Raw genomic sequence first — 26,290 nt, forward strand, 5'->3', positions numbered from 1 at the left:
CTCCAGGCCGCAGCTGTGCCCACCTGCTTCTGACCTGGGCTGAGCCGAAAAATCTGAGCTTCCTGCAATCCAGACAGGAAAAGAAGAGGCGGCTTGGCGTGCCTCACCCACTCTACTTTCCCCACGACCAACTAAAAACCAATCAGGAGTGTGGATGTGAGGAACAAGCAAGTGGACGCCACTTATACTTCAACCATAAAAGCTCATCAGGATGCCCAAGTCTCTGCAGCCTTCCCAGTGCTTCTGCTGCCTCCTCTCTCCCTCTCTCTCTCCTTCTTCCTCTCTCTCCCCTTCCCTCTCTCTCGCAGTGAATGAAATTAAAATCCCAGCCAGGAGGAAAGCAGGCTCTGTGGGAGGGAAGTTAACAAAGGGCTCACGCCCTGGATAGATGAGGTGCCCCAGAGGTACACTCTGACATGCAGGTGCCCCCAGACAGAACAGGCCCCAGGAACTCACCCCAGGTTCCAGGGAAAAAGACCTTCCAGGTCTGAGCCTTAGGTGTGGCTGGGATCTGCAGATGGGAACTGTCTATTTCTAATTACACATCAGTTACAGGGTGCTGCTGTGGAGAAGACAGAAGTCATTCTGTGATGTCTGACAATGTCCTGTTTTCTCCCTGTATTTAGGTTTCTGGCCCTAGTTATAATATGATCAACTCTAATTATTTTTGTGTGCCTTATCTTTCATCTCTACCTCAGGGCTGTCAAAGGGAGCACACAAGGAAGGGCAGGGCTAAGATGTGGTGAGGAGGATAAAGGAATGATCAGAGGAAAGCAAACAGAAGTGTGGAGGAGACCACGCTAAAATAGTGCACTGTTCCACAGAATTGGGATCACTTCACTTAAAAATACCACGCGCAAGAAATGGATGTCCTTCTGGTGTATTTACTCCTTCAACTGGTTAGTGAGTACCACCTAGGTGAAAACTCACTAGTTTACCATACTGCACATGATGTATTTTTTCAGTCTTCAATTTATGTCCCTGTGGTGTGTAACCCATGCTTGGGTTGTAAGTTACTTTACAATCTGATTTTTTACACCGCTCTTTCCTTAAGTGGCAACTCCAGACGCTGCAAGCTGAAGACAGTGCGGAGAGATTTCCCTATCACTAATCCAAGCTCCAAACTCTCGGAAGAAGCGAGTCATGGGTCATTTAGGTCCTTTTAGTTTTCCTGCTAAATCTGAATGTACTCTCCCCTCATACATGCTTTGTTTGTTTGTTTTTGTCTTTTTGAAACAGGGTCTCATTATGCAGTTCAGGCTGGCCTTGAGCTCATTTAGTAGCCCAGGTTGATATCGAACTTGCAACGATCCTGCTGTGTCAGCCTCCCAAGTGCTGAGATTACAGCCATTACACGACTGCTTTTTAAAACGAAATTGTGTCCTGTAAAAATCTTCTAGGCACTGGCACAGAGTGAGCCTCAGGTTTTGCTCCAGCAGCCTACACAACTTTGCAATAACTCTAACAGTGCGTTACCATCAACCACTTTTATTCATTTCCCCAGGATGTAGAATTCCAGGTGGAAGCAAAGAGAAAACAGACTTGGGGAGCCCTCCAGGCCACAGAACACAGCGGTTACACCACTTGTTAGCCTCGCTGGCAGTGGACGTGTGTGTCTCACATGGAGCTATGTTCCCTCCCATGTGGCAACGCAGTCCTTTCTTTCCCACCACACTTACACGTGCGCATTTCTGCTAAGCTCCTAGCCCCAGCCCTCAATTCTTGTTTGACCTTTACTCCCCATTACTGTAGCCCATTCCCATAGCTTAACCTACTTTCTGTACATTTTTTCCTACAAAATGCCATGGCATTCTGAGTCTCAGCTCATGTTAACTACACACTATTTTTATTTTTCTATCTATCTAAATCCTTACAACTAGATCTATTTTCTTTGTGGCTCTCACACCATACTGAGACAAGTCTTGGCCTTGAGAACTTGCCTTTATTTCAGATCTTTTACATCATGCCTTTCAATCAATTGTCCTAAAATGTCACTTGTTATGTTTGAATGTACTCAGGAAATGACTGCATTGCAGACACATGTTGCACCCAGTTAGAAAAATGCTCCAGTCTGAGTTTTCCTCCTCTTATGGTTGTTGTAAGTCATGGGGCGGGTGCTTTTCAGAGGTGTCTGGATCTTGAGTGTGTGGTGCCCACATCAAGGGTGCATGGTAGTAAATCAGCTCACTGATTGGTTTGACATAGTGCTGGCTAGGATTAAGGATACCAGTGCTACACTGCTGTAGGGCAGGTGGCCTGCACACAATACAAGGGCTAGAAAGAGGCTTGTCAATTCCCTCTTTTGTTGCTCTTGCTGTCTTCCATCATGAACTGTTGCACTAAGCTGGGGATTTTGCTCAGTGGCACAAGCACCTGCCTGGCAAGCATGAGGTCATGAGTTTGATCTCTGGTGCCAAAACAAAACAAAATAACAGCAAAAACAACAACAAAAAAATTGTTGCTCCTCTGCCAGCTAATTATGGACCAAAACCTCCACAAACTGTGAACTAAGTAAACTTTTCCTCCTTTAACTTTGGGTGTTGGGTATTTTGTCTCATAGAAAAGTAACTAGGACACCTCCACAAAGGATATTCAATTTTAAAACAGTGGTGTACCTTTAGCTTCCCTGGGCACCTGGCTTCTTACCTAACAAAATGACAAGGCTAGACCAAATAAGGTGCCTTTTAACATTTTTATTTGAAGTTTTTAGATTGTTGTGGATATAAATGTCATAAACATATAAAAGAGATTTTAAGAAAATGTTGCTTAAGAGTTCTCCCAAGAATCCTTGAGAGAGAATTCTTGAATGGGGGTGAGGATGGGGTGAGTTGGATGCAGAAATAGCTGTGATAGCACTTTCGGAACATGAAGACATGAACTAAAACACCTGAATTAGAAACACTATAAAAGCAAAGAGCTGAGCAGTGGAACTGACAGACTCTGATGACTGGGTGGAGGTACAGGAACAAGTGGAAGAGACCGGCCTACGCCACCGGTGATCTTTGTATATACACTTGAAGCTGGGGCAATGGAAAGATAGGACTCACGCACTCCACAGTCTGGGAGGCTCAAAGCCCGAGAGCAGATGGTTCCATCAGGTCAGGTCTGGTGAGGGACTTGTGGTGCAGAGCGTCACGGTGGTGGGAGTAGACGCAGGATCAGAAGCCAGGAGAAGTTCAGGGACCAGGCTTGCTCTTTCTGCAGTGGTCTGCTTCAGGAGAGGAGTCTGGGAGATGGCTTTGGCTTGTGTCTAGATGTTCCCCCAAAGTCTCATGTGGTCATAGGTGGGGCTTTTGCAGAGGTGTCTGGACCTGCAGTGTGTGAAGCTGGAATGGTCAAGGGCACTAGGATTGAAGGTGTGAGTGCTCTTCACCCAGAGTAGCCAGCATAAGACACAAGGGACAGAAAGAGCTGTGGTTGTCCCTGTTGCTTTGCTACCTTCTACCTGACATGAACTATTCTCTGCGATACCCCTATGCCACCCCTCTCTGCCTTGGAACCAGTTAATTATGGACTGAGACCTCTACAAACAGTGAGCTAAGTAAACCTTTCCTCCTTTACCTTTAGGTCACAGGTATTTTATCTCAGCAATGAGAAAAGGAACTAAGGTACATGCCTTGAGAACTACATTAATCCCAACCAAAGCCAGTACCCACAGCTAATTGCCTTCCCTAGGTGCCACCTATTAAAAGCAGCAATATCTCAACACCAGCTCACCAGGAACCAACTTCCAGCACATGGCCTGGAGAGAGGGGCAAATTCAAACCAAATCTAAACCACAGCACCAGTACAGAGAGATCACTTACTGGAGAGGGAAAGCAGGAGGGCTCAGGAGAGGAGGAGGCCGATCTGCTTTGGCTGCAATGGGAGGGCAGCAGCTCTACAACAGCATGATTGATTCCTTCTCTTCCTTGGCACCATCTACAGCCTTCTCAGCACATTCCAAGGACCAAATCAAGGAACTCCGCATGCAGCCAGTTTTGAGTGGGACGATTTTATTGTCTCCTTATAGTTTTGAAACTTCGATCATCTTATAAATGACTCTGTGTCTGATTTTTCTTACCTGGTGAATGGTTCTGCTGGCTATTCCTCAAATGCACCTTGCATTTTCCCAACTTCAGCTATTTTCTCTGATACACCATCAGTCTTTGTTATTTTCTTGCTGCTGGGACAAAATACCTGACACCCACAAGTTTTATTTTGGCTCAGAGTCTGTAAAGATTTCAGTTCATAATCAGCTGGTTCCAAGGCCATGCAGAATAGCAGATGGGCATGGCAGAGGAGAAACTGCCCATGGCAGGGTAGGCAGGCGACAACACAGAGCAGCATTGAGCCTCCCTTTCTCTTTTATGCCATGTAGGCGACAAGCCTATTGGCTGGTGCCATGCACACCCACTGAGCCTTCCATTACCCAAACCCGGAACTATGTTAAGCCAGTCAGTGAACTAATTTCATTTTCATGCCCTTAATCCATATTCACACACCTCAGATTGAGCAATCTCTGCAAAGCCCCACCCATGGCCACATGAGTCTTTGGGGGCATATCAAGATACAAGCCATAACATTATCCTTAAAATGTCTCTTCTCCAAATCCCAGTCATCATTCAAAATCCAGTGCATGTTTAAAGTACCTAAACTCATACAGTAGAGCAGCTGTAATTTATGTAACACTCATAGCAAGTAACTCTTGGTATACAGCTCGTGCACTGTGCCAAACAGATTATAAATACCTAGAGGGAGAAATTTCTATGACGTATCTGGCACACAAATGGGTACTAAACAGGGAGTCACTCAATGACCCTAAATTACATCTACTTAAATTACTGCCCTCGAGGATAATCCTTTCCGTAGCACAGGCACATCTGCTAGTTGTATCATTTTCTTCTTTAAAAATCTAAATATTTTAACACAACATATCACACAAATTTTGAAATTTGGACTTTCATAAGGAATTGCCTTAAAAATATCACACCTTTCTTTTTCAGGATTCTGCAACTTTCCTTTTGGTATGTTCCAAGATTTAAAAGTTAGCATTTTATCTTTGGAAATTGCTAACATCTATTTACTGTGGCTGGCTGCAAACCATATTACAGAATTAGTTGTCTGTGATTTTAAATTCAAGAGAGAAAAGCAATTATCAGGTAAAATATATGCAGATTCAAGCAAACCTAATTCTAAAAACATATGCAATAAACCTATATACATTTCATGCTCTAAAAACAGATATTCCATTCTTATTAGTATAAAGTAAGAGTGTCACATCATAGCTCTATTTTATATTAATTGATTAAATAACTACTACTTCAACTAATAGCTATTGTTAAAGTCATAATAATTAAAACTGTAGGCAACTTATTTTAGAAAGATATGTGAATCCCTACCTTTTGTAGTAATAACCCCTACCTAAATTTAAAGAGTGAAATATAAGATAGATAGGAAACAAGCCGGCAGACCTTTTCAAATGGGAAGGAGACCAAGAAACTAAATAGAGGGGGAGATAAAGGAGGGAGCGGCGAGTAAACACAACGCAGTTACATTCTGTACGTCACTGCCCCCATAATGACGTCACCGCCCCGTGATGATGTCACCGGCTCCCCGTGATGAACACAGTCATCAAGTGCTGCAAACGTGAACAAAAAAAAAATGTTTTTTAAGGGAAAACTATTCTGGAGTAAGTGAAATGTGTTTTGTTAATGATTTTGTTTCTTTCCTCCAAATAAAAGGAAATAAAATGCAAATAACATACTTTTACTTTTCCAAGTTGCATGAAATACAGTAGCTTAAGGGAAGGTATAAATAGGAAATCAAAAGTCAAGTGTGGTGGTGCATGCTTACAATGCCAGCACTTGGAGGCTGAGGCAGGAGGACTACAAGTTCAAGCCCAGCCTGGGCAATTTAACAACTTGGCAAGACTTTATCTCAATATAAATAAACAAAAGCTCTGGGGATGTAGCTCAGTGCAAAGACCCTCAGTTCAATCTCCGAAACAACTTATTTTCTGTGATTCCTAAATTTTAAATCTCTTAGTATTAAATGAGAAATGTATTTTAGTGAGATTTGTATTACTTGATGAGGCCAGCAACATGATCACAGACCGTGAATGTCACCGTTAAACCACTAAGGATACAGAGCTTTCTGTGTTCACTTTTTCACATTCACCAGAACTTGGATTTTAATAAGAAAATAATATATTTATGGAGGGCAAAGAGACTCGCAGTGTTCGTTTAAGATGGAAACTTTAAAAATAAGTTACTTTTCATAACAAAGCAAAGTGTAAATAAAGGCATGCTCTTTTGTTAGTTTCTTTTCCGCATTAATGTCTCCATTTATTGCCTTACAGATTTCACAAAGTCTGTATTACACTGTAAATGATGCTGTCAAACACTTGCATAAAGAGGCATTTTTCACAGTGTTTTATAGTTTCTTTGGTTAGTGCTCCTTTTGCATGTTTCCCGTTGAATGAATGAATTAACAAATCCCCCCACAGGAACCTTCAGAATGAAAAGAACTATGAAAAGGAGTTACCAGCCACACTTGGAAGACACTTACGAGTAGTCCTGGGCCAGAATGACAGCCTAGCAATGGTGGTGCACACACGTCCCACTGGCCAAGGGGTGCGTGCGCACTTCTTCAAATCCTCCCAGCTGACATACACAGGAACAAAACCGAAAACAGCTCACCTCACGCTGGACAGGATGCAAGGTGGGGTTTCTAAGGCTTACATGCAGTAGAAGAAATTAATCTAGACCCACAAGAAGTTGTAAACGCAGAATGTCAGGTAAGAGTAGGCTACAAACCAGTCTGACAACATCCTGCACGTTGCAATGAACAAAAATCTAAATACAGACACTATATGCACATTGACTGATGAGGATCAGTAGGCCACTGCTAAAGCTCTTACCATGTGAATGGATTTCAAACACAATTTTATTTGCTCCCAGTCAATTAAGAATTTTCTTTACACGAACCATTTAGAAGTATTTATAACCCAAAATGACACACGGTTCATTCACCTGTGCATTTACTAAATCCCCACTATATGCCAAAGTCTAAACCCAAATCGAAAGTTACGTGAACATTTGGTCACTTCCCAGATTCCCATGCATTATATAAATGCTAATTCAACCATATGCAACTATCCTGGGTCTCTGTGTGCACTTTATCCTTCCACAGTTCAGACTTCTGGAGGAAAGGTCTCCATTCCTATATGCTGAGCCCATGAAGGGAGGGACCCATCCACCTCACTGCCAGCTGCTCTGTTGCCTGCTCAGACTATTTTACATCTTCATAAATTGCTGTCTTATCTAAATTTGCATTAAATACAAAGAGACTAAAAGTGATATTAAAGGACTTTTTTATAACTATGTATCTAGTAATTAAAATAAATAGAAAATCCTTATGAGACAATATTTTCTTAATCATTTATATACACACTAACTATGTAGCTGAATACATCATGTGTCTTGGTTACTTTTCTCTCCTTCCTGGGACAAAACACTCAACACTCAAAATGAAAGAAGGAAAGGTTTATTTAGCTTACAGTTTGTAGAGGTTTCAGTCTGCAATCAGTTGGCTCCTATGCAGGTGGCATGGCACTGGGGCAGCACTTCAAGGCAATGGCCAGCAAAAGCTGGGAACAAATCTCTTTTCCTCCCTTATATTGTACACAGGCAAGACTTTATATAAATAAACAAAACATACCACCGCCACCCTCTCAGGTGTAAATCTCACAAAATCTCCCCACCCTTCTCTTACACTAGCTGAGAATATTTACAAACTAAGGATCCTGCTGAGTGTCTTAGTTAAATCTCTAAACTTCTCAGTTGACACAATGTATCTACCATAACATCCTGTCAAGCAGCCTGCTGGGTACAGGGGTGATAAGGATGAGCCTCACAGAATCTGTTCCCTGAGGAAGTGCACAAAGTACTAGAGACAAGGTTCCACCACAAAAGTCTAATGCACCAGGACGTTAAGGATGTTGCAGAACAAATCTGTTCCATCACGAGGGTGACACAGGTGTAGGCAGGAGGTGTGCACACACAGCAGGAGGTGGAACCCTGCAGGATGCTTCCCTTGGACAGCTCCTCTGAGCTGGGCTGCCCTGTCCCATGAGAGACTGCATTTCACACACAGAAGCCTGGGACAGCCCTGTGTGGAGCAAGGCTTTCGGTGCCATTTTTCCAACAGCTCAGACGACTGTCTGCATTTTTATACCATAAAATACTTTCCATCAAGGTGTAGACATTTTAGACATAATGCTATTGCACATTTAGCAGACTGAGGTGTAGAATAAACATTCAGTATATGCCCCGAGGAACCAAGGGCCCGTGTGACCTGCTTTTTGAGGAATCTGTGTGGGAACCAGGCCTGCAGTATCTCCAAGCTACAACTGGTCTGATTTCCTGTGAAAATCTTCATGAGGTATTTATGAAACATCGATTTCCCATTATTTTATTTATATGTGATCACAAGGATTTATATACCATTTAAAACTATTATTACAAACCAGTTGCATAACCATTTCTAGGTATTACCACACACTTTTAGGCTAGAATACAAAAGTCAGCCTCTTGCTATCAACATTTACAAATCAAATTTATCACTTTACCTGAACACTTGAGAGGTTTTTAAACATTTTTAGTTTCCAACTGATGTACTGTTACCTTCTGTTAACATTTATTCAGCATGTATTATTCGACAGACCCTGAGGAATAAGGAATCTCATTCTCTGATTTCAAAGAGTTCATTGTTATAATTTGATTTTATTACCATTACACTAAAGCATAATATATTTCTACTCTAACTTTGCTTTAGGACAATTAAGCAATCTCCCATTCACAAAAAAGAATTCAAAATATAATCATGGCAATTCTTTTTCATTAAAAGTTTAATAGTATAATATTTTAGAAATAAATGAATTGTTAAGTAAAGCAATTATATATTAAGCTTTAGCAGAACAAACAAACAAAAAACCCAGTAAACATTCACTCTAGATAAAATTACTGCTTATGCTTTTCAGAGTCAAATAATAATTTAAAAAAACACACTAAGGGAAATAAAATAAAATGTAGTCCAATAAACACCACAAGCAAGTAGGTACTACTTTTACAATGACTTTGTTTTTATCAACAATATAGTATAATCATTTTGTAGCTCAGATAAACCTGTTTTTAATTCAGCATGGAAACCACAGGACCAAGCAAGCTGGCTCGTTCCCACCATGTGGCAATATAGTCATTTAATAGTAAAATCTCTGTCTTTTCCTACATCAACTCCTAGTTATTCATCCTTTCCTCAACATTTCTGACCTTCTGTGTCCTCCTCTAGAAACTCAGGGGTGGACATCTTTCAAGACATGCTAAGGCAGAGAGGAAGCACTGGCTTTGCTGGGATTCATCCCGACAGTCCTGCCACTGGTTCACAAGACAAATCTCAGAAATGCAGGAAACCCACGCATAACAGGAACTGTGCACATGGTTTTTCTAAAGCTAGTTATTTCAGCTATGGTTTTGAGAATCTTGTTACTTTAAAATAAAATAAAATATAAACACAGAAAGATACACCAAGTATACTTACAGCATTATGGGATGGTACAAAGCAGACTTGTAACTAGCACCAGGGCCTTGGTGAACTTGGCAAAGGAGAACTTTGCCATCATCGAAGAAATCCCTAAGAAATTTTTCCCACCACTAAAGCAACCACTAGCCTGATCATAAATGATCTCCTTGTGAACTGTATGGCTTTGTCTTTCAAAAATGCATCCACCGTTTATTTCTAAGTACACTTTTATTTTCTATTTACATTGCACATAGATTCTAAATATTTAACTTTCTACATTTTAAAATGCAAGAAAATTTAGGTATCACTTATCTTAAATGTGTTCTTCATTTCTCTTACGGTAAGTGTGCACAGGGTGATTTCTTTTGAGGAAAAAATATTAATTAACACTGCATCTGTAATCATTTGGCAAGTAAAATAATAAAGTGACAAAACCCATCCTCTAGCAGATAGTGATCAGGGAAAACATTCCAAAATTTAAAAATCAAAAGCCAAAATACATCCGGAATGGTAATTATAAAAACAGTTATTAAAATTAAAGAATGGAGATCAAATCTCCAGAATGGAGAAGAAACTCTTCTATTTGGTCAGTGTGAATGTAAATTTGTACCACCACTATAAAAAAGTGTAGAAGTTCCTCAAAAGACTAAAAATTGATTTACCATGTGTTCCAGCAATGCCATTTTGCTAGGTATCAAACCAAAGAAATCGAATGGCCAACAAAAGTCTATACTCCCATATTCATTACAACATTATTCACCACAGCCAAGACACAGGATCAGTCTAAATATCCATGAGGAATAAATGGATAAAGAAAGTGTGACAGAGTATGAGTGAGTGGTAAACAGGAAGGAAACCCTGCCATTTCTGATAACAAGGATAAACACAGAGAACACTATTAAAGAAAATAAGCCAGTCACAGAAGAACAAATACTGTCTGATTTCAATTTATATGGAACCTAAAAAAAGCCAAATCCATAGAAGCAATACGTAAAATAGCGAGTCCCCAGAGAGGGAGGGGAGAGAGAAATGGTCAGGTATTGTCAAAGGGTACAATATTCAATGATATAATAAGTTCTACACATCCTCTGTGCAATAGGGTGATTCTAATAACTGACTGTGTACTTAAATGCTGCTAAGAAGGTATCTGTTAGGTATTCTCATTGCAAAAGAAAAACAAAGTGATGGTTTCACTGTTTCTGCAGTTTCCTATCCCAACAACACTTCACTAGGGTGGTTAAAAATAAAATACAGAATGCTTCAGAATGAGTTGAGACATCTCTCCAGTTTAGGGATGTCCTTGAGTAAGCACACATGCAAAACCCAACACACCATCTTTAACAAGAGACACTAACTGCCCAGGTGTACAGCATGACTGCAGGAAAAGTCTATCACGCCCTTCAAATCTAAAGTTTAGCTTGCTAAACTTTTTATTTTCCAATTTCAGGAGAAAAATCAGAACTCATCAAAAGGCAAAAAAAATCTGTTTTAAAATAATTTTCCTGATTATAAAATTAACATCAATTATAGATATTTGGAAATTATATAAATTACATAGACAAAAATTAAAAATCATACATAAACTGAATACTAAGTCACTTTAACAGGTTAGACTACATTTTAAATTAAACATATTATTCCTTTTACCTGATTATCCTTCCAATGTATCTTCTAAAAAGTGCTCTGTCACTATACATTTATATACTCTATCATGCAAATCAGAGGTAACTGCATACAAAATAACAAGAGTAACTTTTAAAATCCTGGTATTTATACATATGAGTCAAAGTGAGTATTTCTCATTCCAAAGCTGCAACTACTGAAGAAAATATTTTCAGAATACTTCCTTAAGAAGTGCTTTACAGTTTGGTAGGTAAATGTATTAATATCCATCATAGGAATGATTTTGCAGTGATTTGAATTTTACTAAAATCTTACTGCTTGTTCCTATACTTCTTATTTTCTTCCCCAATTTAAAAAAAAATCTCTGTTTACACATCAGACATGTTATATTCATCACTTTTAGAAATTGTCCACAATTAAGAATTGAGGAGATCCTCCTGAAAATTACTATAAAAGTGAGCAACAGAAAACAAATATATTTCAAAAAATCGTAATTTTAATGTAAATTATAGAAATCAAACTCTATCTTCCACCCTCCTCTAATTTTAAGAAGTCAGAGAGGCATTACCTCTGAAAAGCCACTGGCTTAGAGATGTAATAAAAATGCCACCTAAAAATAAATTGCTTCTACAAACACCAAAATTTAGGACAAAATTAAACATGCAATAAATGTGTAATTATTCATAATGCATTATAAAATCCAAGCACTGAATTTCTTTCTAAACAGCATTTTCCGAGGCCAAACCACATAGTAAGATGCTGTTCGTCCTTTGGAATCTAGTTTACTACCTCTGTCAATGCTCACTTCAAACACACTGACAGCCACCCTCGTAACCATGACCAATCTCCGGAAGTTTATGATGCTGCTGAACGCACAGCTGATGATGGAGGAGGCCTTACAACCAGAGGATCACTTAGCCCAGGTTTCTGTGCTGCCCACCGGGCTCCGTGGTGAGCTGCAGTGTGCACCTTTCCAATGGACGGACTGCTAAGGTGCTGGTGTAATTAATCCCTCACCCTGCGGTCTGCCCACGAGTGTCTCCTCCACGCGTGAGCACCACATCACCTGGTAGTAGAAATCAGCAGGGAAATCACCACCAACTTCCCCCAGGACTGGCAGACTGGACACCGGCACAGCTGTCCTGGTCTAAGGGACAGACGGATGGGTGCCCATTAAACCTGGGCGCCGTATGCTCTTCCCGGTTGGGTCCCTGCTTCACTTTCTGCCATCAACCAAGGATGACAGAGAAACAGAAGTGAGCTCCTTCAGGCATAGCTGTGCCTGGTCCCGCCCTCTTGGCCTGTGCACTGCTCTTGGTGTGCTGTGGGGTCCTTTCCACTCTGCACCCCCAGAGCAATGCTCAGTATGCATTAAGCTTAGAAGAGTGACCGATGTCACATGAGGCCACCATGAGCCTGTCCACCTTCACAAATCACACAGCGGCCACCTTCACACCCCTTGTGCTAATCTGGGAGTTATAACTCTGGCCAATTCTGTCCTCTGGTCTAACATTCAATCATTTTCACTAGCAGGACGAAGTCCGTCTCCCTTCGGAGCCCAGTTCTGGTCTGTGAGGACTTTCACACAGTGATGCCTCCTCCCCAAGCCAGACAAGTGTCCCTCTGGTTCAGGCTAAGGACCTGCTGCTGGACGCTTTCTGAGCTCCAGCCCCAGCGCCACTCCCAAAGACGGAGCTCCTCCACCTGAAACACCACCTCTCTCTCCACGCCGGCCCCCAGTGTCCTCCCAGCCCTTCACAGCACCATCTCCTCATTCTCATGGGAAACTTTGCTAGAGAGAATTTCCCTTGCTTTGTTTCTTTTTTCTCATTCTACTTCCAGATATAATCAGCTACCTAAAGTCAGGCTTGCAGTTCTGAAAAATGTTTAGAGCAAAGCCCACCCTTCCTTCAGAACTTAAGAAGTAATAAATTCACATTTTCATTTTGGCTTAGAATCTTCTGCACTAGTGTCTGGTATTTTCATTAACCCATGATGAACTTCATTTGTGGAACTGAATTCTGCGGAGAAGATACAATATTTAGTCTTATGCTATCTAAACAGTACAAAACAAGAATAGAGTATTTCTACATTTAAAAACCTCTCACATGCAAAAGGAGAGCTTATCGTATTTCTAGAAACCTTGTGACACATCTTTCTGGACAGTAAAGAAGGACGGCCTCCCTTTACAAATTCCCCAAGCGGACACGCCGACGCGGGCCTTCAGCAGCCCTGGGCATTTCACTGCTAAATACAAGCCCGGTTTGCAAGGGAAAAGTGAAAAAAGGAAGAAGAACCAATTCATTCAGTGCCACAACAAAAGCACAGCCCACAGGAGCTGTCCAAAAGCAAGCGGTGAAAGGCAGCGGGGTGCACTTACGTAGTCGTGGAAGGCCTTGGCCTCGCTGGAGTGCTCGCAGGTCTCCCGCCTCTCCGGAGCCGCGCAGTACAGGTCCCAGAACACGCTGCAAAGGCACCAGGCACACTGAGAAGCCAGGAACACGGGGCACAGCCCTACCGCTACAGCCTCAGCCTGCCACTGCGGGACGGGATTGCTCTGTCTGCAGAGGAGCCCCGGCTCTGGCTCTGCAGAGGAGGGCGCACAGCTGCCCGCACGCCCAGCCCAGCCAGGCCTGCCTAGGAGGCCAACGACTGTCAGCCAGTGCTGTGGTGTTCCCGCTTCTGGAGGTCACACCCAGGGACTTGCGCAAAGACCAACAATTTAACATTTCATTCTAATAACGGCTCTTTACCTGGCTTAGTCCTCACTGAAGCAATTTATAGTGGTTTTCCGGTTAAGAACAGTGTAAATAATCCTTTTTCTTTCTATTTTTCTTTCTCTCTCTCTCTCTCTCTCTCTCTCTCTCTCTCTCTCTCTCTTTCTCTCTCTCTCTCTCTTTCTTTCTTTTTTTCTTTCTTTCTTTCTTTCTTTCATGACAGGGTCCCGCTAATTCACTAAGTTTCCCAATCTAGGCCCAAATTTGCAACCCTCCTGCCCAGCCTCCCAGGGTGAGGAGATTATGGCATGCACCACTGCAACTGCCACTATGCTAGTTTAATCATCAGGGAATAAAGTGGTTCATTAATTTTTTTCACAATAATTTTGTCATCCAACTCACAGACCTATGTACCTTTACCATTAAATAACATTGGTTAAATGGATATATGTTCTTCAAATATCTTATTTCCCCTTCAATTACCAAAATAAGTAATTCTGAAAATAAAACAACCCATTCAAACTCCTTTTTTCCTCCTATTAAAAAAATAATGTTTCTTGCAAAACATAAAGCGCTGGTCCTCTTCCCGTTTATCAAACTGATTACCAGCTGCAGAGACCCTACAGCCAGCTTCTTACACAGCCAGAAGCACCATTTCCTTCTCGTGCCCTGGGACTCCCGGGAAGACCAGATGACAGAACATCAGCCCGGTGTCTGCATCCTGAAGCACACAGTGTGCCTAGTGACAGCATGGACGCGATCAGGAGTGTGCAGAAAAGCTCAGAGTCACGTACTCCTCAGGCAGCCGACGTGATGGGGACAGAGCGGTGAGAGTAAATAAAACTGGGTGAATTGAGCCAGAGTTCCCGACTCTAAAACACGTTCATCATCCAGATCTTGCTCTCCCTCCTCTGTCGGGATAAAGTATCCCAAAGGCTTGTGACACACAGCATAAGTCCACGGTTCAGGAAAATCAGAGTACCCCAGAGAGGAAAGCGTGAGCACTGCGTGTGCCACAGTTTCCTTGACTGCACTGCTTATTATTTCCTTCCCTATTAAGTGGAAAGAAAATTTATTATCTCTTAGTAAGATTCTACGATAAGTAAGAAATACAAAGAAGATAAGGACAAAATAACCTAAGTAAATTTCAGTATTTTCAGGAGAGTGAAGGCAGTGGTACTTGGCCTCCTTATGTCTCTACCTGGATAAAAAAAAATAATGTAAGACTTGCAGATAGGATACGACTAAAATCTTCACCTGGTTACAGTGTGTTGTGAATTACAGTCTGTTGCAATTACTTGTTCTCCTGTTGCTAAGGAACTTCAAGGCTCTGAAAGCCAGAACTTTCAAACGTAATGTTTACTGTATGTAGTTTAATCACAGATTAAACATAATGTTATGACAAACAGCTGAATAGCTCTTCTTGTTCCTGATTTTCTTATTTTCCCAGAAAGTACCATAAAACCTCTCCTAACATTTCTATCCTACTACTGTTAAATGATTTGTATGGCCTGAAAATTATAAAATAAATATGACAAGTGATTATTTACACATATGTACTTAAATACTTGAGAACATTGCACTGTTATACTTTTAGATCTGTTCTCACTGTTTTAGTACAAGTCAAAAGTTTTAAGATTGAGCTTAGAGATGTTAAAATAATTTAAAAATAATTTAAATAATAATTAAATAAAATAATTTAAATAAATAAATAAAATAATTTAAATAAATACTTTAAATAATAATTTAAAAATAAGTTTACATGCTATTGCTAAGAATCCTGCATGACTTACATGTGATCTTCTTCAATAAAGGTAAACAAATGCATCTGACATTTAAAAACATTTACCATGGTAAGCTTTTATCCTAGGTTTGGTCTTATATCGCCTAACACAAGCGTGCATGCTTTTCTATGCATTCATAGCTGCTCTTCCACTGATGCTACGCAGCCACCCAATGTGGCAGTAAGAAGGGTTAAAGAAAACTGGGCAAATCTTCAGTTAAAATAAAGAAAATGTGGGGTTATATTATTTATAAATATGTATATACATATATGAATATATGGTGGAGTACTACTCAGTCATAAAGAAAGATAAGTTTGAGGCATGCAACTTGAGCCCATTTACTTAAGTGAAGTAAATCAGACTCATGTGTGTAAACATTGCACTGTCTCCCTAGTGTGAACCAAAATGTACCTTTGAAATGGGAAGAAATTGTTCAAAAGGAAAGAGGAACTAGGGTGAGGGAAGGGGGAAAGGGAGGAAGGCAAAAGGAAAAAACTGATTCAAAAAAGGATAAAATGGAAATAAAGCTTTGTAAGTAGGAAGGGAAGAAGTGCTGAGGGGAAAAGGGGATGGGAAAAAGAGGGATCAAAGCATATTGTACACAGATACAAATTCCCTATGGTGAAGATGACCACCCTGTATATCTAAAATGTGCCAATAAACTTATTTAATTAAAAATGGTACTTATCAGGAGAGTTTCAGAACGAAGTCTATAATAATATAAATTATATCATGAAAATTAAACAATAAAATTAATTTACAAATTAAATACATATGGACAAATTACCTGTAGTACTAGGGAATATGTGATTTAAAACATGTTTCATCTATAGGTGGAAAAGATAATCAAAATTTTATTTTTTCTATAATGTTTGACAATATCTTGCCCCAATGATATGAGCCTAACAGTATCGTGGCTGCTGCGGTAACTACACCCCTAGTGTTGGAGAACAATTTGCTATGTTGTAGCAGCAGGAGCTGCAGTAAGAACAGAACATACCATGTTGTCCACACTCTGTAATTAATCCATGCTTAGCTTTGGATTAATTGGGAGATTGCAGACAAATCACTTAATCTTTATAGTCTTATTTTGCAACTTAGAAAATGCGGAGATTAAGGAAGTTAAAGCTAGGGGACCTCTACGAGTCTTTCATGAAACACAAAGCAATATTAAACAGTATTTTTCTTCAAATTTATTCCAAATATTATTAAATGCCTAGTCACTATATTTAATATGCTATGTCACATGCTGCCAAAGAAAAAGACGTATCATCCATGGTACATAGGAATTCAAGACCACTGATGAGTTGACCTAAAAATTAATCAATTAATTAAGATAATTAAGTGCAGACTTCCATTTCGTAAGTTACTAAAATTTCGTGCATACTGTGGGCAGAAGCCTATGGCTCACATTAGGGCCTTCTGCTACTGATACACAGAAACACAGCTTTATCTCTTTGAGGAAGAACTAGGCGTCTGAGCAGGGAAGGCTGACGGTGACACTTGGTGGGTTCCTCACTGGAGGGAGCCCACTGATGTGCTTCACGGTCTCCGATGACCCGCTGTAGTGGTGCCCTGGTTCCCAAGAGAACCACGAGCAATACACTGTGACAGACTTCTCCCTACAGCCTACAGGCTGCTGGCCAAGCTGGTCTGGATTCCTCTAACTCCTGCATCTGTTAAACTTAAAAGCAAGTGCACTGGTTTATCACAGACACTCTCTTTATACCTAAGCAGTAACCAATGAAAAACTTCTGCACTTCTCAAATGGAAAAAGATGCTACACACAGAGAAGCAAAACTTAAGGCTTTGGTTTTGTCTCAGTTGCGAGTCTTCTCTGCATAAACTGAAAAACATAACGATCCCAAGTCAGTGATTCCTACCCAAACACTTTCAGTGATGTGGGGACATTGGGCAGAGGGCCGGGCTAGCTGCTGGTTCTTAAGGGAACACAGACAGCTGTGAAGGCTCATAAACACGCTACGCATGTCCCCGAGGGCAGCCAGCATGTTGATAGCCAGGTCTAGGGCTTCCTGAAGCTAAAAATTCAAAAATAAAAGACAAAAAGTCCCAGAGGACGATTTCCTGAAGAACAAGCCATGCTGCTGTAAGCTCAAGCCCCAACAGCTGAGGAAGTCGTTTTTCTTGGATTGGGCCAAAGATACATCCATGAATGTTAGCAGCTCCTGATCCCTGCTGAACTGTTCCAACTGCAGCCATCGTGAAGGGCTGGCTTCAGAGATACATGCCCACTGCAGGGCTGTCCAGAGGTGGTGCACAACTGCAGAGCCGCAGCCTGATGAGGGGCTTCTGGTCACTCCTCCTGTTCCCTCTCCCATGTCCCAGCACCACAGGTGAACGGTCATTCCACTGTACATTCCCACCAGCAGCTGCTATAGGCCTAAGTCACACCAACAGAAACCTCCAAACTGGGAGACCAAGTGAACCTTTGCTCTTTATAAGGTGATTATCTCTGGGGTTCATAACAGTAACAGAAGGTTGACTAATACAATCCTGAGTGAAGAAAACTATCCATTCATAAGACCAAGGATGTTTTTATATAACATATGCATGGATCTCCTCCTCATCTTAGTAATTTTTTTTTTTTTTTTTTTTTTTTTGGTACTGGGAATTGAACTCACGACTGTGTGTTTTTCAGGCAGGTGCTTATGTCACTGAGCTAAATCCCTGGCCCCAGTAATTTCATTTTTATGTACTTGTATTATTCCTTATTACTTAATATTTTAAACAATGACAGCATTAAATTTTGCCCCACAGTCATAAAATTCTCACAAAATTTCTGCATTAATAACATTTATGTTTTAAACATCATAAATAATTAACCTTTACTGAATATGTACTAAAGTCAAGTGTCATATTCTAAGCATCACATATTTAAGCTTCCAGTCTCCTAATTATGATCCCTTTTATAGAGGAGTGAGCTGGGGGCATAGAAAGTTAAACAATTCAGCTAAGGTCACAGAGTAAGAAGTTAGTGACAAGTTGGACTGGAACTTGTAACCATTGCATTATCTGCTTCCACTGGAAGTGTGGAGTAAGAGTTGAGCTCTCTATCTGGATCAGGGTCAGGTTTAGACAGCTCTGGCCACCTAGCCAGTGTTGGCTCTTATAGGAGTGTGGCAGATGTTTGTTCAGATAAGACAGCAAGCACTGTCATTCTGGCTTTGACCCGGAAGGAGAACTCTCATGTCCAGTGTGTGCCCATCACTACTACCCCGCATCTTGCATGCAGCTGCAGTGACCCGTGAAGGCCTCCATGCAGACATAACTAGTCCCCGGGACACACACTGCCTGGAACCTGCTGCTCTCTCATGGTGCTTTAATAGGAAATGCAATCCCACTGCAGTAACTGCAGTGAGCTGCTGAATTCAGCCCTGTGGCTAGTAAATTGTAAGCTCTGCTTACAATTCAGAAGATTTCAATTCCACTCATAAACTTGACCTTGACGGCAGTGTTTCATTCTTTCCTTTCTCTCTTTGGTCCCAGGGACTGAAGTCACCACCCCGTGCTCCCAAGGCAGGTACTTATGCCGCTGAGCTAAATCCTCAGCCATTGTTCTTTGATTTAACAATATCTGTACTCTATTGTACAGCATTTTTGCATAAGCAAGAGATGATACGAAGCCAGACATACTTGCAAAAAAAGTTTAAGTTTATTAAAAACTATTCTAGTAGAGTGTCATATAGCCAGGGAAAATGTCTTCTGATTAACTAATACAATTGGCCTCGCCTTCCTTCCCAATTCTTTGCATCTTTAATGAAAGAGCCCGCGGGTTTTCTCCTCCCAGGGATATTCTGTATTCCTCACCAGACTAAGTTTTGCTTTTTCTTTACAACCTAACCTCACCTATTCTTTGCTTCTCTCTTCCTAATACTTTGCTTCCTTTCTCACCCTGATCATACTCCTTGTATGCTAACAGTCACCTACCCTGTCTTACACAAAACTCCGTATAAGTCAACTCGAATAAGCAGCTATTCAATACCTGCTCCAAGAACACCTACAGAACAAAAATTATAAATACTATGTACCATTCCAGTGAATGAGCTGACTCCAATGTTACTGATTTCGTGCAGGTCTGTGTTTATTTTTAACTCCACCTGGTGTCATTCATTACAGTCATTAGCGTGCAAGCATACTGCAGGGCTTCAGTTCTGAGTGCCAGGTAAAAGAAACCAAATTCTTACAATAATTCTACTGATTAACGTATTTTCTGTGTGATATTACATAATTTTAGAATTATAAATCTAGGGGCCTGAAATTATTTTAAAAGATGTTTTAAATTTTTGTGTTTATAAATAAAAATGAGACATCATTCTTATAACTCAAACTTTACAGGAGAAGTCTTTTAAAGTCTGTAATTTTAAAATTCCACAAGTGGAAAAGGATGTTAACCTTGGAGGAACGAAGCTTCTTGGCAGCACAGTTGTGAAATTAGCGCAGGAACGGGGAGTGCTTGCAAATCCAAAGTTAGACTGGGCAGGTGAGAGGGGAGAAGGAGGCGGTGGGCAGGGAGCTCCAGCTCCAGGAGGCCCCCACTGGCCTCTCCTCTCCAAGGCCTCTGGCTCCCACTTCTGCTTATTTGTGTGTGGAACCCCCCCCCAATGTCTTCAGCCCTTGGTTTGCTGATTTCACACCTCCATCTGGATACATGCTGGAGTGCATGCTGTGTGCCAACCTGAGCCCACACACGCACCTGCAGGAGCTGGACACCGCGCTGGACAGCACTGGTGCCCATCGGTACTCCCTCCCCACTCCACCCAAATGTCCTCTGACTGGCACTTGCCTTCCTTCCTACACGGGAGGCCCCGTGGCTTCCTCTGTTCCTTTGGTGGTGGAGGAATCTGAGTTTGAATGTCAGCGTTCTCTTCTGGGAAGCTTCTGCACATTCTTCTCTCTTCATCCCCTTCCTCCCTTTCCACATACTTTTCTTTGAAGTTCCTCTTAATCTCCCACATGTAAATGCTGATTTCCTGGGGGTTCCAGCCCCAGGCACTGCTCTCTTCATCCTGTAGGACTTCATCCATGAACTCCCTACTGCTGTAGGTCCTAGTGGGTGAGTCCAAGACACCGTGCTGCTACCTCAGAGCTGTATACCCAGCTTAGACTCTCACCTCTGAGCAGCTGGGGTGGAGCCATCTGAGCTAACACATGATTCCTCCAACCTACTGCTCTCAGTATCTTTCCTCTGTCTGTCAGCAGCATCACCATCTGCACCACCACACAAATCTAAACCCTGGGAGTTCTGGACTCGCCTCTGAACTCGGTGACACCTGCTACCCAGAACTTCTCCTGCTATCTCCCTGCAGCTGGACCATGCTAGGAGCAGGCAAGCTCACCTTAGTTCCCAGCACTCTTCAGCCTGCCTCTGCAGTGATGCCAAATGAGTGCCTCAGCTGGACACGCCCGTGCACTTTGCTTAAAATCTCTGGGCTGCAGGCTCAAACCCTCCATGTTTCTAGGACTTCGGATCTGGCTCCTGCTTTTATCTCTGGGTTTATAGTCTACCTTTTCCCACTTTTTCCTAGTGTTCCTACGGGCCAGCTGCTCAAATGCCTGTCATTCCTTGAGGGTACCATCACTCCTTTTGAGGTTTTACACTAACTGTTCCTTCCCCAAAATACCTTTCCCTCACTCAACTTTCAGCTCAGGTTCTGAGATTAACTCCCTCAAACTGAGGTGAATATTGCTCTTGAGCTGGTATCTTAACCAACACCTACTTTTCTTATAACATTTTTAATTGCTGACCTTGCCTACTTCTGATTTCTTTGAAAGCAGCACAGCTTTGTACTTTATAAACATTTAGTAACTTAAACAACAAGAAAATTTTCATTTTACACATTCTATTAAAAAATAGAATTTCTACATGGCCGTCCTGGTCCACGTGGAAACACAACCATTACCACAGCCCTGCACCCTAGCTGGGACACAGCGATGAAGCCCAGTTCTAGAGGAGTATGGTGAGGACGGCAGGCATCTGCTGGGTCTGAAGCCTGGGCGGTGGCCTCGGAGCACACCGCGCCCACCACTTCCACTCCCAGCTTCCGGAGCCTTCTCCCTGGAGAAGCTGCACAGCACTTACCATATTCCCCCCGAACCCCGGCTTTCTCCTTGCCTACTGAGCTGTCTGTTTTCCCCAGTAGACTGTTGCTGGCAGGAGGGGAGGGTGTATCTGTTTTATTCACTACTGTGACCCCAGTAACTGGAGCACTGCACCTGGCATAAACAAAGTACTGCATAAGCTTTTCTAACAGTATACAATAAATAAATTTTATTAGGTTTGCAAAAAGAAATTTGCCCAAAGCCTCATGAGTAAATAAAACTTCAAAAGGTACTACTACTTATGGCAAAAATACAAAGAAATCATTGTTTAAAAATCCACATGGATAGTCAGTATCTATGAGCACTGGATCAGGAAAGTTTTTCTCATGAATATGCTCCTTCTTTTTAAGAAAATGGAGATAAATTTATTTCAGTACCTCCTTACTTATATCTCACTCCCTTCTTGTTCTTGGAAGATTCTATTTAATGAGTGGCTATTATTTTGAAATAGAATTGGCCTCTTATACAAGATGCCAGTCAAACCATTCTCTTCACTTCCAATTCCCCCAAGAGGAGAAAGGAGGATTCAAAGAAGAACCTGGAACCGTGGGTCAAAGTTTCCCATCGCGGCCCAGCACAGGACAATTTGCTAGACTAAAAAAAACAATTGCACAGCTACAGTAAGCAGAAATTAATATACACTACCAATGCCTCCTTCATGTTCACTGTTATGGTCTAACTGTATCTCCCTTCAAATTCACACATTAAAGTCCTAACTCCCATGTGACAGTACTTGGAGATGCAGCCTTCTGGAGATAATTATGACTAGATTCAGTCACAATGCTAGGACCCCATGATGGGTTTAGGACTTTATAAGAAAAGATACAAAGAGCCTCTCTCTCTCTCTCTCTCTCTCTCTCTCTCTGTCTCTCTCTCTCTCTGTCTCTCTCTCTCTCTCTCTCTCTCTCTAACTGAAAGGACACAGTGAAAATGTGCCGTCCACAAGCCTGGAGGAGAGCCCTCTTCAGAACCCAAACACTAGACACCTTGATCTTGGATTTCCAGCCCTCCAGAACTGTGAGAAAATGAATGTCCACTTTTTCAGCTACCCATTTCCAGGCATTTTTTATGGTAACTTTAGCAGACTAACAGAAAATGATAACTTATACTCAAAGAGTCTACATGCTAGTTTCAATTCTTTCTTGACTCAATGTAATAGCCTTAAGTCAAAGAACAGTAATCTGATCTTAATTTTTTTGTTTCTTAAAAGTGCTACCTCTCAAGTAACAACTTTAGTAAATGAAAAATAGAAGCAGGAAATCGTAAGGAGGTACAGTATAGGCCTACTGGAATCATTATCAAGTTAGTAAAAATGTAGCAAAAGATACTCACCACCACCAAGAATGTAAGAATCCTGGAGGTTCTCCCAATGTGATGTTTTTTTCCCATCTTATCTAAAATGAATAAAAAAGATAAATACTTTCTTAATAATAGTTTTGCCCATACACATTACAAAGCAATATTTTTCCATTTAAAATTACTATGGTAATTTTTAAGGTTTTCATTTTATTATTTACATGAGCTTTCCAATTATTCACTTCCCACCATGATCTACAGACTGAATTAGTCTCTGATAGTGGTCACCATTAATTTCTGATTGCCTCCAGCCTGTCAGGTCCTACCCGTCTGTGTCTTGGCATGAGGGCCACTGAGACAGTGAAGTGGTCTCCACTTTCTGGCTTCCTGTTGGGTTCTGTGACCTAAGTCAGATGAGGAGTCAGGTGGGTGGAGAGGAAAGAGGCCGAGGCTGCTTCTGGTCCCTTGCTCCTCCTGTCAGGGTGGACTCATCTGATCAACCGAGTGACTACAACAACTGCAGCTTCTTTCAACACGACCAGGCCCAGTCTCTTCCTTCCCGTCACAGGCACCCACACACAGGCGATGCCTTGGCCCCTCATCAACACTGAGCCCCTGATATGCAGCGGCCACTAAGCTCACATCTTCATGGGTCTGAACCTCAGCAACAGGAGGCTTCTCCTCTGATTTTTGTCAGTCACATCTCTTTCTTTTGGTCCCCTGATCCTAGTGATTGTTCATGGCAATTATTAATTTTATGATACTTTTCCCCTGCCGTGTTCCCTCTCTGATCCTTGGATATCTGTTTACCTATTTCCCTGCCTTACATTCTTTCTGTTGAAATAGTTCACAGACTTTCAATGAATGAGCATGAATCTTGACTGCTAGGCCACTGCATCTGATAGTACATATCACAGCCCCCGGAGAGTAAGAACTTCAAACTCCCCTGAGACAGAACAAGGTGTGCAAATAAACATCAGCTCCCCTACAAATCAGCTGTGTGAACTGGGGAAAGATACGTAGGCCTCCCATAGCAGTTTTCTCTCCTACAAAATGGGCTAGCAATACATACCCCCCTCCAAAGGTTGCTGTGAGGAGTAAACCGCTTAGTGACAACCCTTAGAATGACTGACATGCAGTCAACGCCTGATAACTGTCAGCTGTCATTATCTTTCCCTCGAAGCACATTCCTATCATAACTTAACTTATTCCTGTATCACTGTCAACAACATAACATTCTATGCATCCACCTGACATAAAAATATTGCAGTATTTAGGTAAGTGCCCAACAATTTAGCTTACTAGTCAGAAGAGTGCAAAATATCTAGGTGGGAATCATACATATATCTAGGAAAAAGAGCAATCCATGTCAGAACTATGGAAGACTTGTCCATGCCACTGGTGGAAATGAGAGAAGTAAATAAACATTAATCATTTAAACAAGATTAAGGTTTATTTATTAATCATTTGGAGATTAGGATTCTATTTACCGTCTTATCACATAATAAAATTCAGGTGATTACTAAAATATCATAAATAGACCCTAACTTTAAACATTTTTAAAATATTTGCTTGACATGTCTCTGTATATCTAGGGAGAAGAACGTAGTATCTCCACACACAGACACAGTGCGCAATGTTAAAATCAGGGTAACCTGCACATCTAGCACCTTGGGCCTTTGTCATTTATTTGCCCTAACAGTGTATTCCCCTGCTGTGACACATACAGAGCACAAGCAGCGTCCCTGGCGACAGTGGGCCCCGTCATCCCCTCTCCCCACACTTCCTGCTGCTCCCTCCACACGCCAGGCCCAGGAGCACAGCGCCGCAGTTCCCACTGAGAAGCGGGGGCAGGTGTGGCTGGCTTTTGCTGTGCCTGACTTACTGCACTGAATGGACCCACTCTAGGAGAATCCTACTTTTGAAGTTTTCTTCTTGTTGGCAAATCAGAGGGTATTTCGGGACCTTCAGGCACATCGAAATCATCATCAACATTAACATCATAACATCAGTGTCATCCCTGACCCAGAGATTCGCAAACGATTGCTCTTGAAATGCAGACCATACCTTAAGAACTAAGTTTCGGAACAAATTCCTGACTTGAGGGGAAGGCATGTCTTTCATAAAATACAAGTTTAAAAATAAAGACGGTGATACTGACATTCCCATTGTTTGCATTATAGATGACTCACAACTTACCATTCAAAAATTTAAATAAATTCAGTGTCTGTCACAGTTAAAAGTTTAGACCATGTGCTTTTTACAAAGTCAGTACAGAAGTTGGAAAGCTGGAAGGGTGTTTACAGGGCACCTTTTCTAAGCACTGGATAGCACTGGATGACACTGCAGGGACGGGGTGGTCATACTTACTGAGGGATGGACAAGGCCAGGCAGTGTGGGCACAGGGACAACAGGAAATGGTGACGGGAGAAAGCTTTAAACAATGTGATCCAGAGAGGCATCAAAAGGTTCACAGGCCTCTGACACCATGAAGAAGCAACTGTAATTATACATTTTGTAAAAATTTAAGGGCGGTTTTCATCATCCGCTATGGGAACAGCAGAGACTTCCAGAAAAAAACCTAGCAAATCAGCAATAACAACAGCAAAAATCCTTTAAAATAGGAACTGAGAAAGTCATCCCACGTGAGAGAGAAAGAAAGAGAGAGAGAGAGAGAGAAAAGGAGAAAGAGAGAACATGAGACTTTTTAAGGAAGAGATGGAAAAACAAGCACCATCGAAATCACTGAAACTGGGTCAGCTTTTAGGGTTTGAAGCACACAAAACACAAAAGGCAGCTTTGGAGGAAACAAGTAATTTTCTCTCAAAAAAAAAGAAGATTTTGCTAAAGATTAGAATGTGATTTAAAGTTCACGTTGTCTGCAAACAGAATGGCTACTCCTGCTTTTTTTTTGTATTCCTGCTGCATGAAATATTGTTTTCCATCCTTTGCTTTCAGTCTGTGAGTATCCTTCTGGGTTAGATGGGTTTCCTGTAAACAGCATATGGTTGGATTTTGTTTCTTGATCCATTCTGCTAGTCTGTTTCTTTTGATTGCTGCATTGAGGCCATTAACATTAATGGTTATTACTGTTAAATGTTGGTTTATTGTTGACATGTTATCTCTCTGCTGTTGCATCTTTATCTTTCTGTTCTGTTTAATTATCTGCTTTGCTTAGTGGTTTTTTCC

General features: G+C 41.5%; 1 protein-coding gene across 5 annotated transcripts in view; it reads right to left on the bottom strand.

Annotated features, from left to right (window-relative positions):
- The window catches only part of Ssbp2 (single stranded DNA binding protein 2), a 250,693-nt gene that overhangs the window by 133,459 nt on the left and 90,944 nt on the right, over window positions 1-26,290 (bottom strand). For all 5 annotated transcript variants that reach the window (XM_063245283.1, XM_063245282.1, XM_063245284.1 and 2 more), the window contains 2 exons: window positions 23,138-23,199; window positions 13,565-13,649 (listed from right to left, as the gene is read on the bottom strand). In XM_063245283.1, coding sequence (XP_063101353.1) covers window positions 13,565-13,649; window positions 23,138-23,199 — 147 coding nt within the window. The remainder of the gene's footprint in view (window positions 1-13,564; window positions 13,650-23,137; window positions 23,200-26,290) is intronic.

The sequence above is a fragment of the Cavia porcellus genome, unplaced genomic scaffold, assembly GCF_034190915.1.
Source record: "Cavia porcellus strain 051 isolate PalLab524CR breed Dunkin Hartley unplaced genomic scaffold, mCavPor4.1 scaffold_2, whole genome shotgun sequence".
Taxonomy (NCBI): domain Eukaryota; kingdom Metazoa; phylum Chordata; class Mammalia; order Rodentia; family Caviidae; genus Cavia; species Cavia porcellus.